Raw genomic sequence first — 14388 nt, 5'->3', positions numbered from 1 at the left:
CAGGTTCGGTCATCATCGGTCTTTGAGATCTAGGATGTATGTATGTTGATCGTAGATGCATGCACCATAGAGTAGGACGTGCCCGTAAGGTTTTCGCGCCTTCTTTGTACCCGGTATAGAACCTTATTTTATCAATCCCCCAGCAGCACCGTACCGTCGCGTTCTCCAGGCGCACTTTCAAAGACATCACCCGCCTCCTCTCAATCCTCACTCATATGTTCAAAGGTGGGGCGGAAAGGCACAACTCGATCCCTCGCACGCGACTGCTGGCCATCACAGGCCCTGAAAACTGGTGCAACAAAGAGGGTACGAAGGCCTGGCTTGGCCTGCGGAGCTTGGCGCACGGTTATACGTACTTGTAGCTCTCATCGCATGTCTCTCTGAAGTCTGAAATGGTGCCCTTCCTTCCAACTCTAGCCGCTTCCGAGCTGGCCAAATGTATTATTGCTCGGGCTAGTCGGTAGGAAGGTTTCGGGTCCAGTTAGGCTTCCCCGGATAACAGAAAGGCTAGCAAGGTGGTTGGATGGATGGATGGACGGGATGGACGGACAGAGAGTGGATTGAGAGTTAAGATGATACCGCCGTGGCGAGAGTTGCACAGAAAAGGTATTTCATAACAACATCTCGGTGGACGCGTATGTGGTGATTAGAATTGTAAATCAAGATCCCGAGCACGTGGAACATCGTGGATTTCGTCAATCGTGGCCAAAGACAGAATCGATCAAGCACCAACATCATGACACGGGTATACACACAGGCAGAGAAAATCGCACGATTAGTTTAAGCTGAGCTCATTTTGAAGCTGGATCGAGGTGATTGACTGAGTGGTGGGGTCGAATAAATTTGCTAAGAGGCAAAAATCGTCGTGACAGGCAATATAATTCGATCAGGAGTGCTCCATTCGTACTGACGAAATGGGAGACCGACCTATCATTCGGCCAGAGTCGAATATTCAAGTCGTGCCTATGGCGAAGAAAAAGGGACACAAAAATGGACCAACTTCCAATGGCCAAATGATGAACGGAGATCTCTTCGCTAACGAGTAAATATCTCAATACTTACTTCCCAAGTTCCAAGACCGCTCGGTCAATTTTGTCCATTCATTTATAAATACAGATCGGGAGGTTTTGTTAGAAGTTGTCCTGAGACGCCATGGAATCAGAAATATTCTACAGCCCTCAAAACCTTGATTCCCTACCGGCCACAACCCAAGTAAGTAACGTCGGCAGAAAACCGGGTTCATGGAATTTAAATAAAATTTGGATTAGATGGACACGTTTTTCTTACCTGTTCATCATTACCTTAACTTGCTTGTCGTACTCCAAACTCAGGGAACGCCGTTATCTGCCCATGGAAAAAGTGGGATGCTGGAGTTATCTGACCTTATCCTGGTACACTGGGACGATGTGGAAGGCCTTTCGCAGTGGCCTGTCCCGCTTGGACCTTTTGGAGTTAGATGAACGGGATCAAGCGCACAATACAGCACAACGATTGCAACGGATTTGGGAGAACGAAGTTGAACGAGCCCGGAAAGAAACTGATCCCAAGAAGCAAACACCGTCCATGACCAAGGTTGTTATGAAATTCTGTGCCACACGAGTGTGCATTGCGGGGATCATGCTCATGATTTCAATTGTTCTGCAATTTCTGGGACCGGTGAGAATGAATTGGAACTATTGCTCTTCTGATAGCGTCCAGGACAACAACCGATCTTGATTCTTGACTGATTGCAGAGTTTGGTGTTGAAACTGCTTTTGGACTACATCAACCAACCAATTGAAGACTTAAACCACGGTTGGATGCTGGTCTTGATGCTTCTATTGACACAGTTCTTCAGAACTGTCACATTTTCTCTTAATTTCAATATCGGCGTGCATACCGGTGAGATGTTCATAGCTTTAAATGTGTTACGATCCGTTTACGAAATGTAAGGCTCTTTCTCATTTTTCAGCTCAGAAAGTTCTTGGCGCTCTGCAATATTTGGGATATTCAAAGCTCCTTCGATTAGCGTCTCCAAATGAGGCTGCTCTGGGACAATTAATGACATTTTTCACGGGAGACCAAGAGAGGATTAACGAGGGCATTATCGTGGCTACTCTTTTCTTAGGTAAATGTTGTATTCAGGTCTGATCATCATGTGGAGGAGTTGCTTGGGTCTGAATGATTCACATGACTCGTTTTCCTAGACTATCATAATTACTCATAACCTGTAGTATCCCTATTTACCAGGAACCCCAATCCTCTTCATTTTATCAGCCGTGTATTCCACTTATCTGGTGGGACCGTTATCCTTGGTGGGCTTTCTCATCATTCTGTTGTTCTATCCTGTTATGGTAAGCCAAAACAAACAGATCAATCTTACAATTGTTATAACGCATCCTTGCTACAAGTGTCCGTTTTCCTGCTGAATATGCGTTTGCCGTTAGGTGCGAGAGTATATTGAAAAGAATAGTGAACGGTTAACTAATGTCGACCTGGATGAAGCCTCACTAGTATTGTAAAACATTTGTTTATTTAGGGAGGCATTGCAGCTGCCATGAGCAAACTGCGATTGAAAATCGTTAATGTAACCGACAAGAGAACCACCCAAATGAACGAGATTTTGAACTCGATCCGACTAATCAAAATCTATGGCTGGGAAAAATCATTTGAAGAACGAATCCACAAAATTCGAGGACAAGAGATCAAGGAGCTGAGGAAGGCTGCCTTCTTGCAATCTGCTTTCACCTCGATCACTCCCTCGGTTACCATAATCGCCACCATTGTTACGTTTTTTGCCCTAACGTAAGTTGATGGCGGAAAAGTGCATGCATATACCCACTACCCTTAATTATGAACTGAACTCATTTTCATGTAATATAAACCATTTTACAGGGCATGCGGATATCGTCTGACAACTCCCGAAGCCTTCACCGTGTTTTCCGTTTTCGTAGCCCTCCAGTTCACGGTAGGAACATTGCCTTATGCGCTGAAATGTCTCGCCGAAGCAAATGTGTCCTTTCAACGGCTTCAACGATTCATGGAGCTTCCCGAATATGTCAACCCATGTTCAATGAACTTTGACGACGACGACGAGGCCAAGACTTTGAGACTTCTGTTGAAAAACGCGACCTTGGCTTGGACCAAACCTCCAGAGTGGCTCTCACCCGAAGACGAGAAGAAAAAAGCCAAAAAAGTCAAGAAGGCAACCAATATCACCGATCTCGGAACTGCTACAGAAACGGAGCCTCTTAAAGAAAAGGGCGACGAAGATCAACTCCCCTACACATCCTGTCTTTTTGACATTGATTTAGAGGTCGAAGAAGGCACCCTCCTGGGCATAGCCGGACCAATTGGCTCAGGGAAATCATCACTCTTATCTGCCATCATGGGAGAGGTACGGTTATCCTCCATTTGGCAAAAACAAGTAGCTTTACTTCCCCTTACCGAGTTCATACTTTAGCCTATTTTTAGTGTCCTTTTAGTAGACTTGGCAAGGTCAACTTATATATTTTTCGTCTCCTTCTCAGATGAAACAATTGACCGGTGACTTGAAAATCCGAGGAAGTTTAGCCTTGGTCTCTCAACAAGCATGGATCTTCAATGGAACTCTCAGGGACAATATTCTCATGGGATCCGCATATGAAAAAGACCGCTACAAGTCAATACTGAGGGCCTGCACCCTAGAAACGGATCTTGAATTGCTTGCCAATGGCGATCTAACTGAGATTGGCGAACGGGGTGTTAATCTAAGTGGAGGACAGAAGCAACGGGTCAATCTTGCTCGTGCTCTTTATGCCGATTTAGATATCTATCTACTAGATGATCCACTATCAGCCGTGGATGCTCGCGTGGCCAAAAGGATCTTCTACGGATGCGTTTTGAAGGAGTTGAAGGCGAAGGGCAAGACAGTTCTCCTGGTGACCCATGGTATTCAATTCCTGGAGAAATGTGACCAGGTGGTGTACATGTCAAATGGAACCATTTTGGAACGTGGAACCCACTCTGATCTCATGAGTCGAGACGATGGTCATTACTTGCATATGTCTACTTTTGATCAAAGTCAAAAGGGGGGACGCAACCGAGGTGTCTCGGAGTGCTTACTAGACGATGCCAAACCGGTAAATGATCCCGCCCATGAAAAGCCAAGAAGCGCCTCGATCACGTCTGGCACTGCGGACGAAACCGATGCCACCAAAGGCCAATTCATGTCTGATGAGGCCGATGTGGTGAATGCGGGATGGGGAGTCCTGTTGAATTACTTTCAGGTAAGATCAAATGCTGCTGGAGTGTACCAACCAAGTCGTCCCTTCAAGAATACCCGTTGATCTTCTCAGGCTTGCGGTGGTCTCGGTATAATGTTCATGCTCTTCTTGGCCATCTTGGCATTTTCTCTGGCCCGCTTGTTCACCTCGATTTGGCTTCAAATCTGGTTGGATAACGGAGATGGTCTGCAAGAAGAGCGAATGAAGAACGCCACTCTTTTCAACGAGACCTTTTCCGACATCGAACTCAAAGGATATGTGACGGACAACCCTCATCTCTGGTTTTATCAGACGGTCTATTTCCTGAATCTAGGAATTATGGTCGTCATTGGTCTGGTCAAAGGCATCGTTTTGGCCTTTCAATTTCTCAAAGGATCCTCAAGACTGCACGACGCCATGTTACACCGAGTCATGCGGAGTCCTATGAGCTTTTTCGATGCCACACCTTCCGGCCGGATCCTTAATCGTTTCTCAAAAGATTTGGATGAGTGTAGGAGTGAAACTTAACGCAACCACTTGATGGTCAATGCTTATGATTTTTCTATCATTTTTTTTTTCAGTGGATGTCAGAATGCCATTCTTCACCGAATTCGTTTGCCAAGCCATCTTGTTCTGCGTCACTCAAATATCGGTTGTCTGTTTTGTGTACCCGTACTTTCTTCCTCCATTCGCTCTCATTATTCTGGTGTTCGTTCTTTTGGATGTTATTATGAATCGTGGCATTTTGGAGACCAAGAAGTTAGAAAATGTCACGAAATCTCCGGTGATTCATCATCTATCCTCTTCAATGGCCGGCATCTCGATCATTCGAGGCTATCAGAAACAGGCTGTGTTTCAAAAGAAGTAAAAGCATTCCCACATATTTGCTCGAAATATTGAATACTTACTGTTCTTTCCTCTACAGATTTGAGCGCGACTTGAACATTCATCTCAGTGCTTCAGCGTTGTTCAGATTTGCAAATCGTTGGTTTGCATTCCGCATGGACTTGATTGGGATGGTCACCATTGTCTTAACGGGGGTGTTCACGGTTCTTTTTAAGGGGTCCGTTACCCCGGCAATTGCGGGCTTAGCCTTGGCAAATGTGTTCCAAACTTGTACGTTTATTCCATTTGTTATGCGAATGAAAGCGGACTATCGGGCTCGGTTCAATTCGGTGGAAAGAGTGGCAGAATATGCAAACGTAAGTCTTTCGTAGTTTTTAAGAGAACTAGGACAATTTGACATGAGCAAAAAATGATAGAGTTGAAGAACAATATCGCATATTCCCAACACAACTCTTAACTTAAAAATCAATGTCAAATTATTCAAGTGCCAACTGTATTTAGCAAATGTGAAATAATGCCGAGACTTTGAATCTTGATAGGATTTACCGCAAGAGGCACCCGAGCAAATACCCGAGAAGAAACCAGCGGAATCATGGCCAGAAAAAGGCGACATCATTTTCAAAGACGTCTCGTTGCGATACAGGCCTGATTTGCCTTGGGTGCTCTCCAAAATCTCTATGGAAATCAAGGGAAGCGAAAAAATTGGAATCGTCGGAAGAACTGGAGCGGGCAAAACGTCCCTAATCACCACTTTACTCAGATTGGCCGAAATTGAGAACGGCTCAATCATTATGGACGGTGTTAATATCTCGGAAATTGGCTTGCTGGATCTTCGTACGGCGATTGCCGTGATTCCACAGGATCCGGTGCTTTTCCAGGGCACTTTGAGGTAATAACGAAGATTTTAATTGGCGAATCCGAAGCATGGACGCATTTGACCATGGGCAATTTTGGCTTGCATAGGTATAACTTGGATCCCTTCAATCAATATTCGGACCAAAAGATTTGGATTGCCCTAGAAAAATCTCATTTGAAGGAGAAGATCAGCGGCGCGCATAATCAACTCTCCATGACTGTGGATTCTGATGGGGATAACTTTTCAGTGGGCGAAAAACAACTAATTTGCTTGGCAAGAGCCTTATTGAGAAAGAACAAAGTTCTGCTGCTGGATGAAGCTACCGCCTCCGTGGATGTCAAGACCGACTATCTCATTCAAGCCACCATAAAAGAGGCGTTTGTCGATTGTACTGTCCTGACAGTTGCACATCGACTTCACACGGTGGTAAATTATGATCGGATCATGGTCATGCAGGCTGGAGAGGTAATGTTGCAGATCAAAGCTCGAAGAAAGGTGTCTTGTCTCTCTGACCTAAGCCATGGTACTACTCTCAATTTTAGGTTGTGGAGTTTGGTCCTTCAAAGGAGCTTCTGTCCAATCCTGATGGGGTGTTCTCCTCCATGATTAAAGCCGTCCAAATGAGCAGTCCATCTCACCCGGCCTTAACAGAATCTCCAATAGCCGAGTAAAATTAAGTGGTAAACTGCACACTCAAATATCACCTCATTTTCCATAATGTCAGATGATTAGACGTGTTCCGTCCAAGGATGATGTTGTACCTTGTTACTTATGCACAAAAAGAGAGACCTACCCAATCCAATAAATTGCTAAATACCAGGAGCTTGGTACTATATACAAGAAAATAATTGTCAAGCTTATGGCTTCCAGTATGTTCCGTTTACCGAATGGCTACACTTTTGATGGACTAAAAATGCCTCGCCCAATTTTGTCTAATAATGGGTTCAAAAGATATTCAGGGACACTGAAATGGGCAATTCAATGGTCCAATCCATCTCATCCGCCCTTAACAGAACCTCCATGTTATATCATATCTGGATCTTGACATATGGGTTGAAGCAGAATCCGCTGAAAAAGCACATTGGTGAACTACAGTTGAATATAATGTTTTGTGAATAAGGCTCGGTTGGGCGAAGTTGACATTTTTGGCAAAAGGTTGCTCCTTTCTTCGTTGAAAAGTATCAATAATTTGTTGAAGGAGGTACTTTTTTCACAAAATGTCCCAAAATTTTGCTTCTTAGGTACTTCATGTGTTCGGGTAAATATGTATGACCTATATTCTCTAAAAATGGGGCGAAAATGTAAATATGCAATACACAATGAAAATGCATCTTTTGTCCACCCTTACAACAGATGTGAACACAAGTTTGGCACTCGAAAGGGTCGAAGATTTATTTAGGTTTTGAGGTATTGGCCTCAACCTTTATATAAAGACGTGCATAAAGGCCACAAAATGGTGTCGGAGAAAGAAAGCAATGACAAGGTAGAAAGAATAACAACTACAGGATTAGAGCTCATCTTTTGTCTTAGACTGTTCCCGTGCAAATGATCGCAACACATTGGTCTTCTCTTCCAATTCCTTCATCTTGGTGTCCGTAATTTTCCCGCTCAACAACTTCTTGATGCGAGCAGATTCTTTGGATAAGAATTCGTCCCCGTCGCTGAGGATCTTCTTCATATACTTCACGTATGTCTCCGCTCTTTTCTGTTGCTTTTCGTCAGAGATCCTTTGAGCCTTGGCATCGGCATTCTTGTAAGTCTGTTGCTTGGTCGACAGATCCTCTGTCGACATGAATTGGTCGGCTAAATTATCAAATTCTTCCAAGCACCCGGGTAATGGAAGATATATACCAGACTTTTGACGCAGAAAATTTTTCAGATTGGCGCTTTTGAAGTCACCAGCAAACTTTGAGGCCTCAACTTCGCCGGATTTGTCGTTCTTTACGAAGATCATCATCACCGGATAATCGTCTTTGACAATGTTGTATCTGGAAAGGTAAGTGATTAGTATGTGTATATGTAGGTCGTGCATTAAAAAAACGGAATAAAAAGCTGGCAATACCTCTTGCCCAATTCTTCATTATCCTTGTCTCCATAATCCTTGATGCCAACTTCACCGACAAAGAGCTCTGGAATTGGAGCTCCTTCAACGGCCACTTTGGCAAACTCGTCATGTTTATCGCCATAAGGGTAAGCCACGTCAAATTTGACAATAGAAACGCGGAAACTGTTGATCATCTTGTCAAAAGTCAGGGTATCCAAGGGAGTGCATCCCGGACAATTGATACCCAGCGCATCGCGGGCACCCAAAATCACGATGGCACAAGCCCAAAACATGGCGTGGGTCTTCATACTCATGGTAAAAGTCTTTTTCCACACAACTTTGTGTCCCTGTTCACTTTTCTATGTGCTCAATCGATGATAATCAAATATTACTTGTATCGTTGTCTCAGTATATGACTTGACTATGGTACCGTTGAATGCAAGGCAAGCTAGCCTGACACACTTGGGGAGATCTGGAGAGCTAGTTGTGTCTGTGTGTTCCCGTGCTATTGGTGACTTTGCCGGTTGCACTGGTTCTGAGTTTTCGTTCCGTTCTTAAGCACTCCTCTGACAACGTCACCTAGCTCTCCAAGTAGCGCATGATGAGTTTCCATCCCTGCGCCAGGTATGGTTAAGGTATTGGCCGGGTAGCGCAGATATCGAATTAAACGGCAAGTTAACTTTAAGGGCAGTACATGGTTGGTCCCTTTTAGAAGCGGGAGTTTCGATTATGCTTTACGGCATATACGTACGTGGTACGATCAATCAAATATACGAATGTGTTGATACCGCTGGTGCAAAAAATATTCTGAAGTATCACATCAGTAAAATATCTTCATCAAAGTGTTCGGACAGGTTTCGCTTTTTCGAATTTCCGTTACTAGTACATGCAAAATTGAAAGTTACAAAATCTGAATTCATCAAGTCTAATATTGTTCCAAAAGACCTAACTTTCAGGTTCATAACTTGACAGAAGTTGATCATGCCTTCAAATTTGGCACATGAGCCATTACCGACTAAAGATTGATCAGTACGATGGCTTTTTGGCGTCCTGAAGAAAGTACTTCTCTTTTTCTTTTACCTTCCAGTGCATATTTTACCACCATTACGCTGTTTTGGATGCCAATATCGATACCGATCAATTTATTCTAGCCCCTTGCAAATGTTGAAGCCTTTTAAACCCAAAGGACTGCACCTGTATGCAGGAACGTTTTTTTCGATTGGTCTTTGGTGGTCCAGCCCACACCGATGTGTGTTTATTTGTCAAGGAGTTATTGACCTCTAAAAGGTTCTCGCCTCTTGTAGCGTCCTTCTCAAAGCCTGTCTCTGGCCCTACCAGGCATTTTCCCCCAAAAGTATAGGCAGAACTATCAAATATTGATATCGAGAATGAAACCGTAATATTTGCCATGTCAAGTCCAGCTGTGAGACTGATTCTTCATCTGATTCTATCAAAAACTTGTATTACTTGGTGTTCAAAATTTAAATGAACCTAAATGGGCCATTGTTAAGACAGTGTGAGAAAAAATGAGCTATATTAGATTTTCCTTGGTAAAAGCACCAAACTAGTTCAAGCAATTAATTCTAGACAGGAAACATTTTTTCCTGTATACAACTGCATAAGAGTCAGGTCCAATCAATTCCAATATGAAAAACACACCAGTGTCTTTGTGATGCGGTTTAACTATTTCTAGTTGGACCTCATAAAAGTTTTGATCAAGGGAATAAGAACTGTTGCAGTAGGTCTTTGAATTGAAGATATTAACATTTTATTGAGGTCCAACACTATTCACTTCAAGAAATGATTGGCAACAACATGAATGATGTTGAATAAGCTTATTTGTTCCCATTGTAACTTTTTAACCTGTTTGGGGGGTTTTGGTTAGAATACTTTACTTGACAAAGATATTTCTCTAATGTCTTGAAATGTAATCTACACGTTTTCTCATACTTTTTTCTCTAAACTCTAAGCTTAGTAGTTTTCAACCAATAGTGATATGACACGTTTTTAGTTTTTTTTGCTTCTTTTGGGCCACAAAAACCCGGACATTTTATCTTACATGACGGAAAATTGCGTCTTCCACTCGCGTTGCTACTCCCTGGGTGTGGAAAACTAGAGAAGAGGAGGGAGGGTAAGTGGATTGAGGGGAAATCTGAACCATGCAATCGACCAGTTTCATGTCCGAGTGCATTGTGCCGACTTAGAGAGGCAAGATTAAGAGTAAGAAGTGCTAGAGGTGGAGGAGTAGGAGTGGCCTGCTCCTTCTCTGTCTTTGGCTCCTCCGACAGCACTGGCTCTACTTATTCTTGCCTCCCTAGGTCGACGCAGAGCACGCACGAGGCCATGAATCTGGTTGACTGCATATTTCAGGATGGCCCGAGGTAGCACGGTGCTCTCCGATTCGACAGTTTTTTTTAGACCCAGGGAGTAGCAACCCGAGTGAAAGACGCAATTTTCCGTCATGTAAAACAAAAATGTCCGGGTTTTTTTGGCCCAAAATAAGCAAAAAAACAAAAAACTTGTCATATCACTTTTGGTGGAACTTTTTATTTGAAAGAGCAAAAAATTAGGAATGGCTTGGCAAAAATTGGAACTTGAGGAAATGATGAGGGAAATCAACAAATTGCATGAAAATTGAGACAAACAACGGCTTTTCAAGTCATATATGGCAAGCGTATGCAAACCGTTTCTTCAGGTTGACCAGATTTAGGGAAAGATTTTTTGACTTTGGAACTTGTAAGAACAAGTCTTGATCATGGTCTTTTGTTGAATAGACTTCATGACATTGGGATCCATTGCTAGGTTCTTGATTGGATAAGAAGCTTCATTCATGATAGAAAGCAAATAGTGAAGGTTGAACGGTGACTTAGTGACATACATCATGTCAAGTCAGGTGTTCCCCAGGGCTCCATCCTAGGGCCCTGCCTTTTTATAATATTCATTGCCCCACTTCAAAAGCTTAGTATTACTGCCAGTCTCTCTTCTTATGCTGACGATACAAAGTTAGTTTCTGGCAGGAATGGCCAAGGTTCCAGTAGCCTGGCAAAGAGCCTAGATAAAACAATGGTAGTTTGAATATGAATGAACCTATTCATTAAAACGGACATATGATTAGAAATAAAACAATGGATTTAATACTCATAATTGATAGCCTTACTTCCAGCCTTGTAGGGGATTGTTGGGCTAACTAACTGCCTTGACGATTGACGACTTATAGAATAGAGAGGAGAACGCGTTTGTTGGTTTGTGCTAATCATTTGTTGGTAGGCAGTTGTTCGCATGTACATATCACTAGATACCATCAATCTACTCTTGGCTTACTGAGAGTAATATGGCCTTGAAAGGAATGAAATTCCGCTCAATGACCTTTGGGTTAACACCTTCGAATACTCAACTTGTAGATAATGTAGGTAAATATATTGATCAGGTCTCATCTGTCAAAGATTTACGATAGGTGTAGTCCTCGATGAGCATATCCAATGGAAGGTTGGTACAGCTTTTCAAATGTGTGGTTGGATATATCTCACGTTTAAGTCCAGAGATAGCATCACGATGCTAACTCTGTACAAGTCAATTGTTCAGCCATATCTTGAATATGCTTCACTCATTTGGGCTTCAATGAGTTTAGCAGGTTTGCAAAAGGTCGAACAAGTCCAAAAATGTTTCACTACGAACATCACAGGAATGAGAGAGCTCTCGTATTGGGGGAGCTCTTGTATTGGGAGAGCTCTCGTATTGGGAGAGCTCTCGTATTGGGAGAGACTAAAAAGGTTGGGACTGTACAGTGTTCAGAGAAAGTACAAAATATATCTGATACTGTGCGTCTTCAAAAGTTTTCATGAGCTTTGTCCCAACCCAGGATTTAGGGTCAATTCTAGTGACCACAGAGACTCAATGTGCGTTTGGAGAGCACCTTCAAGCCCTTGAGAAACCAGTCTAGTTCGAACAATAACGGCCACTTCTCTTCTTTCTCGGGCTCCTTCATTGTTTAATTTGCTTCCCTTTAATATTCGTAGAGAATTCGTAGGCCTTGTTGATCCAGTTGCATCTTTCAAGTCAGACTTGGACAAATTTTTAGATAGCATTCCAGATCAACCCTACATTCAAAGGCTATATATATATATATATATATATATATATATAGCTTGGTCTGCCAACTCAAACTTGTTGGTATAGCAGATATCATAGAAAGATCGAAATGTAATTAATAGACCAATTATAACCTTTCATATTAGTAGTACTGGGGATTACATTCCCTGTAACGGTTGGAAAAGCCCATGAAAAGCAAACCAAAAAAAAGTCCGAGCGAAAATCGCCTTGGTAGGAAGATCGTCATTGCTATTCAACTAGTCACGGATCCCTCCTACATGGACGGACAAGCCATGAGAAAAAAATTCAAATTTTGTTTTTTGTTAGAGTAAGCTCTTGTGTTTTAGACCAAATTGTACTTCAAATTTCAGCCCATTAGAGCCCATGGGTGACAGCTCATATGCTATTATTTTGGGGTTTCTGATTGTAGAGGCGCTGTTTTCAACTAGCTGAAGTGGCATTGTGCGATGGTTGCTTACTTTTTAATGGGTCTATTGGGATTTGTTGGAGCCTTTATGAAGCAAGCTTTCACAGTTTTGCAACCTCCATTGAGTTGTTTGGACTTATTTTTGATCCCATCATTAGCAGGCAATTCATTTTGTGCCTCCTGATAATGTAATAGGGCTTTGACAGGGCATGATTTTTGACCCTGATCATAAACCACTGGAATATGGACGTATATAATTCCACACAGAATGAATGAGCTAGCCATATACCAGAAAAGGTCAAGCCACTCATTCATCCTGGGTCCTTTATGTGCTGCACTTTGAGGAAGCACAGCTCCTTGAATCAAGAATGGGACAAGACCTAATACATGTTGACAAAAAATATTGTACATCACGGATCCAATGAGACAATCTCGCAATAAAGACTTGAAACTTTTGATCCAGCCGTTCAATTGAGGTGGAATTTGAAATACGTAATTGCAGTGGACAGAGACCAGTTTCAATTTAAAAAAATCAGTGCAATGACTCGAAGAGGCATCTATAGCTTACTTTCAACTTGATCATCTCAGTCATCTCAGTCCATATTGCAGTGGTTCGTGCCCTGACCCAGTCGTTTGATTAAGCTGGATTTTAAGACATGGAATCCCCACAACGTGGGGCTAGTCTCGTTAGAAAACAAGCTAGTAATTGGCACAAACGGAAATGTAAGTTCCCGTCCACTGGTTCATGAAGTGATGGAGGGTAAAATCTGACTGGTACCTACGTAGGTCGTACGAATTGAAATGAAAATGCTCACCTGTGGTACAACCTTTGCATGTAACTCAAATGAAAATAAGTGTTCATAGCGGTTATAATGTCGTATCAAGTTTCAAGACAAGACGAGTATCAATATTTATTTGAGAATTTCTCTCGAAACTTGATAAGATTTTTTTTCAACCACCTTGCATTAAAAGTCCAGTAATGGGTCGGTGAAGCAATTTAACCTCAAAAATCCATTGCAGCCCATGAGAAACAGGGCACAGACATTTGTAAATAAAACGAAATCCAGGGACTACCCTGCAACACATATTGTATCAAATTTCTGTCCCTGTGAAAACTGGATAAATTGTGTCATCAACCATCTGATAAAATCTTCTTTGTGTCGTATCAAATCGTACTGTCAAATCCTTGGCCGAGACGTTAAATTGTGGCATTTTTTGGTTGGAATGTCGTCCCTTGCCTTCATTTAGACTTCTGATTACGTTTATCTACATATTGGTGTTTGTCTTATCATTTTCTGTTCATGGCGAAATCAAATTTGAAAGTTGGTAGAGCTTTTCAAACATGTGGTTGGATATATCGCACGTTTAAGTCTATAGATAGTAGCACGATGCTAACTCTCTACAAGTCGATTGTCAAACCGCATCTTGAATATGCTTCACCCATCTGCACTCCAATTAGTTCAGCAGGTTTGCAAAAGGTCGAGCAGGTCCAAAGAAGTTTTTCTAGGAACATTAAGGGTATGACAGATGGAATTTTAAAAAGTATTCATGAGCTTTGTCCTTACCCGGGTTTTAGGAACAATTGTAGTGACCGTAGAGGCTTAACGCGCGTTATGACAGCACGTTCAAGCCCTCGAGAATCCAGGCTAGTTAAAACAATGAAGTCCAACTCTCTTCTTTCTTGGGCTCCTTCATTGTTCAATTTGTTGCCTTTAAATTTTTGTTGCCACTCGAAGTACAGTCCGACGACCTTCGGCCTCCTGCGTGTGGCAATCATTTTATTACTAATGCTATCAGACTGTATAATGCTCTCCCCGTTGAATCTCGAACTGTCCAAAAAATTAGCTCTTTTAAGTCCGCCATCAATCAGTCGCTGCCCAGTTATCCCCTGTGATATGTTGCT

The 14388-nt window shown here is 42.4% G+C and overlaps 2 protein-coding genes across 3 annotated transcripts; one reads left to right on the top strand and one right to left on the bottom strand.

Annotated features, from left to right (window-relative positions):
• Positions 1-264: 264 nt before the first annotated feature.
• Positions 265-6747, top strand: LOC131886254 (ATP-binding cassette sub-family C member 5-like). Of its 2 annotated transcripts, XM_059234526.1 has the most exons (16): positions 265-745; positions 803-1042; positions 1117-1212; positions 1332-1656; positions 1734-1881; positions 1952-2107; positions 2230-2333; positions 2519-2784; positions 2875-3376; positions 3510-4247; positions 4317-4734; positions 4805-5087; positions 5149-5425; positions 5609-5958; positions 6033-6390; positions 6468-6747. In XM_059234526.1, the coding sequence occupies exons 2-16, from the start codon at positions 915-917 to the stop codon at positions 6594-6596; spliced, it is 4278 nt and encodes a 1425-aa protein (XP_059090509.1). In that variant the 5' UTR covers positions 265-745; positions 803-914; the 3' UTR covers positions 6597-6747. The 2 variants fall into 2 exon arrangements, with proteins under 2 accessions (XP_059090509.1, XP_059090508.1); XM_059234525.1 differs by having other exon boundaries at positions 265-1042.
• Positions 6748-7302: 555 nt separating this feature from the next.
• On the bottom strand, positions 7303-8611 carry LOC131886262 (endoplasmic reticulum resident protein 29-like). The gene is made up of 2 exons (XM_059234541.1): positions 7988-8611; positions 7303-7913 (listed from the first exon to the last, which is right to left on the bottom strand). The coding sequence occupies exons 1-2, from the start codon at positions 8281-8283 to the stop codon at positions 7433-7435; spliced, it is 777 nt and encodes a 258-aa protein (XP_059090524.1). The 5' UTR covers positions 8284-8611; the 3' UTR covers positions 7303-7432.
• Positions 8612-14388: the final 5777 nt, after the last annotated feature.

This window comes from Tigriopus californicus, chromosome 9 (genome assembly GCF_007210705.1).
Source record: "Tigriopus californicus strain San Diego chromosome 9, Tcal_SD_v2.1, whole genome shotgun sequence".
In the NCBI taxonomy this organism is placed as follows: Eukaryota; Metazoa; Arthropoda; class Copepoda; order Harpacticoida; family Harpacticidae; genus Tigriopus; species Tigriopus californicus.
Note: the sequence above shows the minus strand (reverse complement) of the source record. Positions and strands in the feature narration are given on the sequence as shown.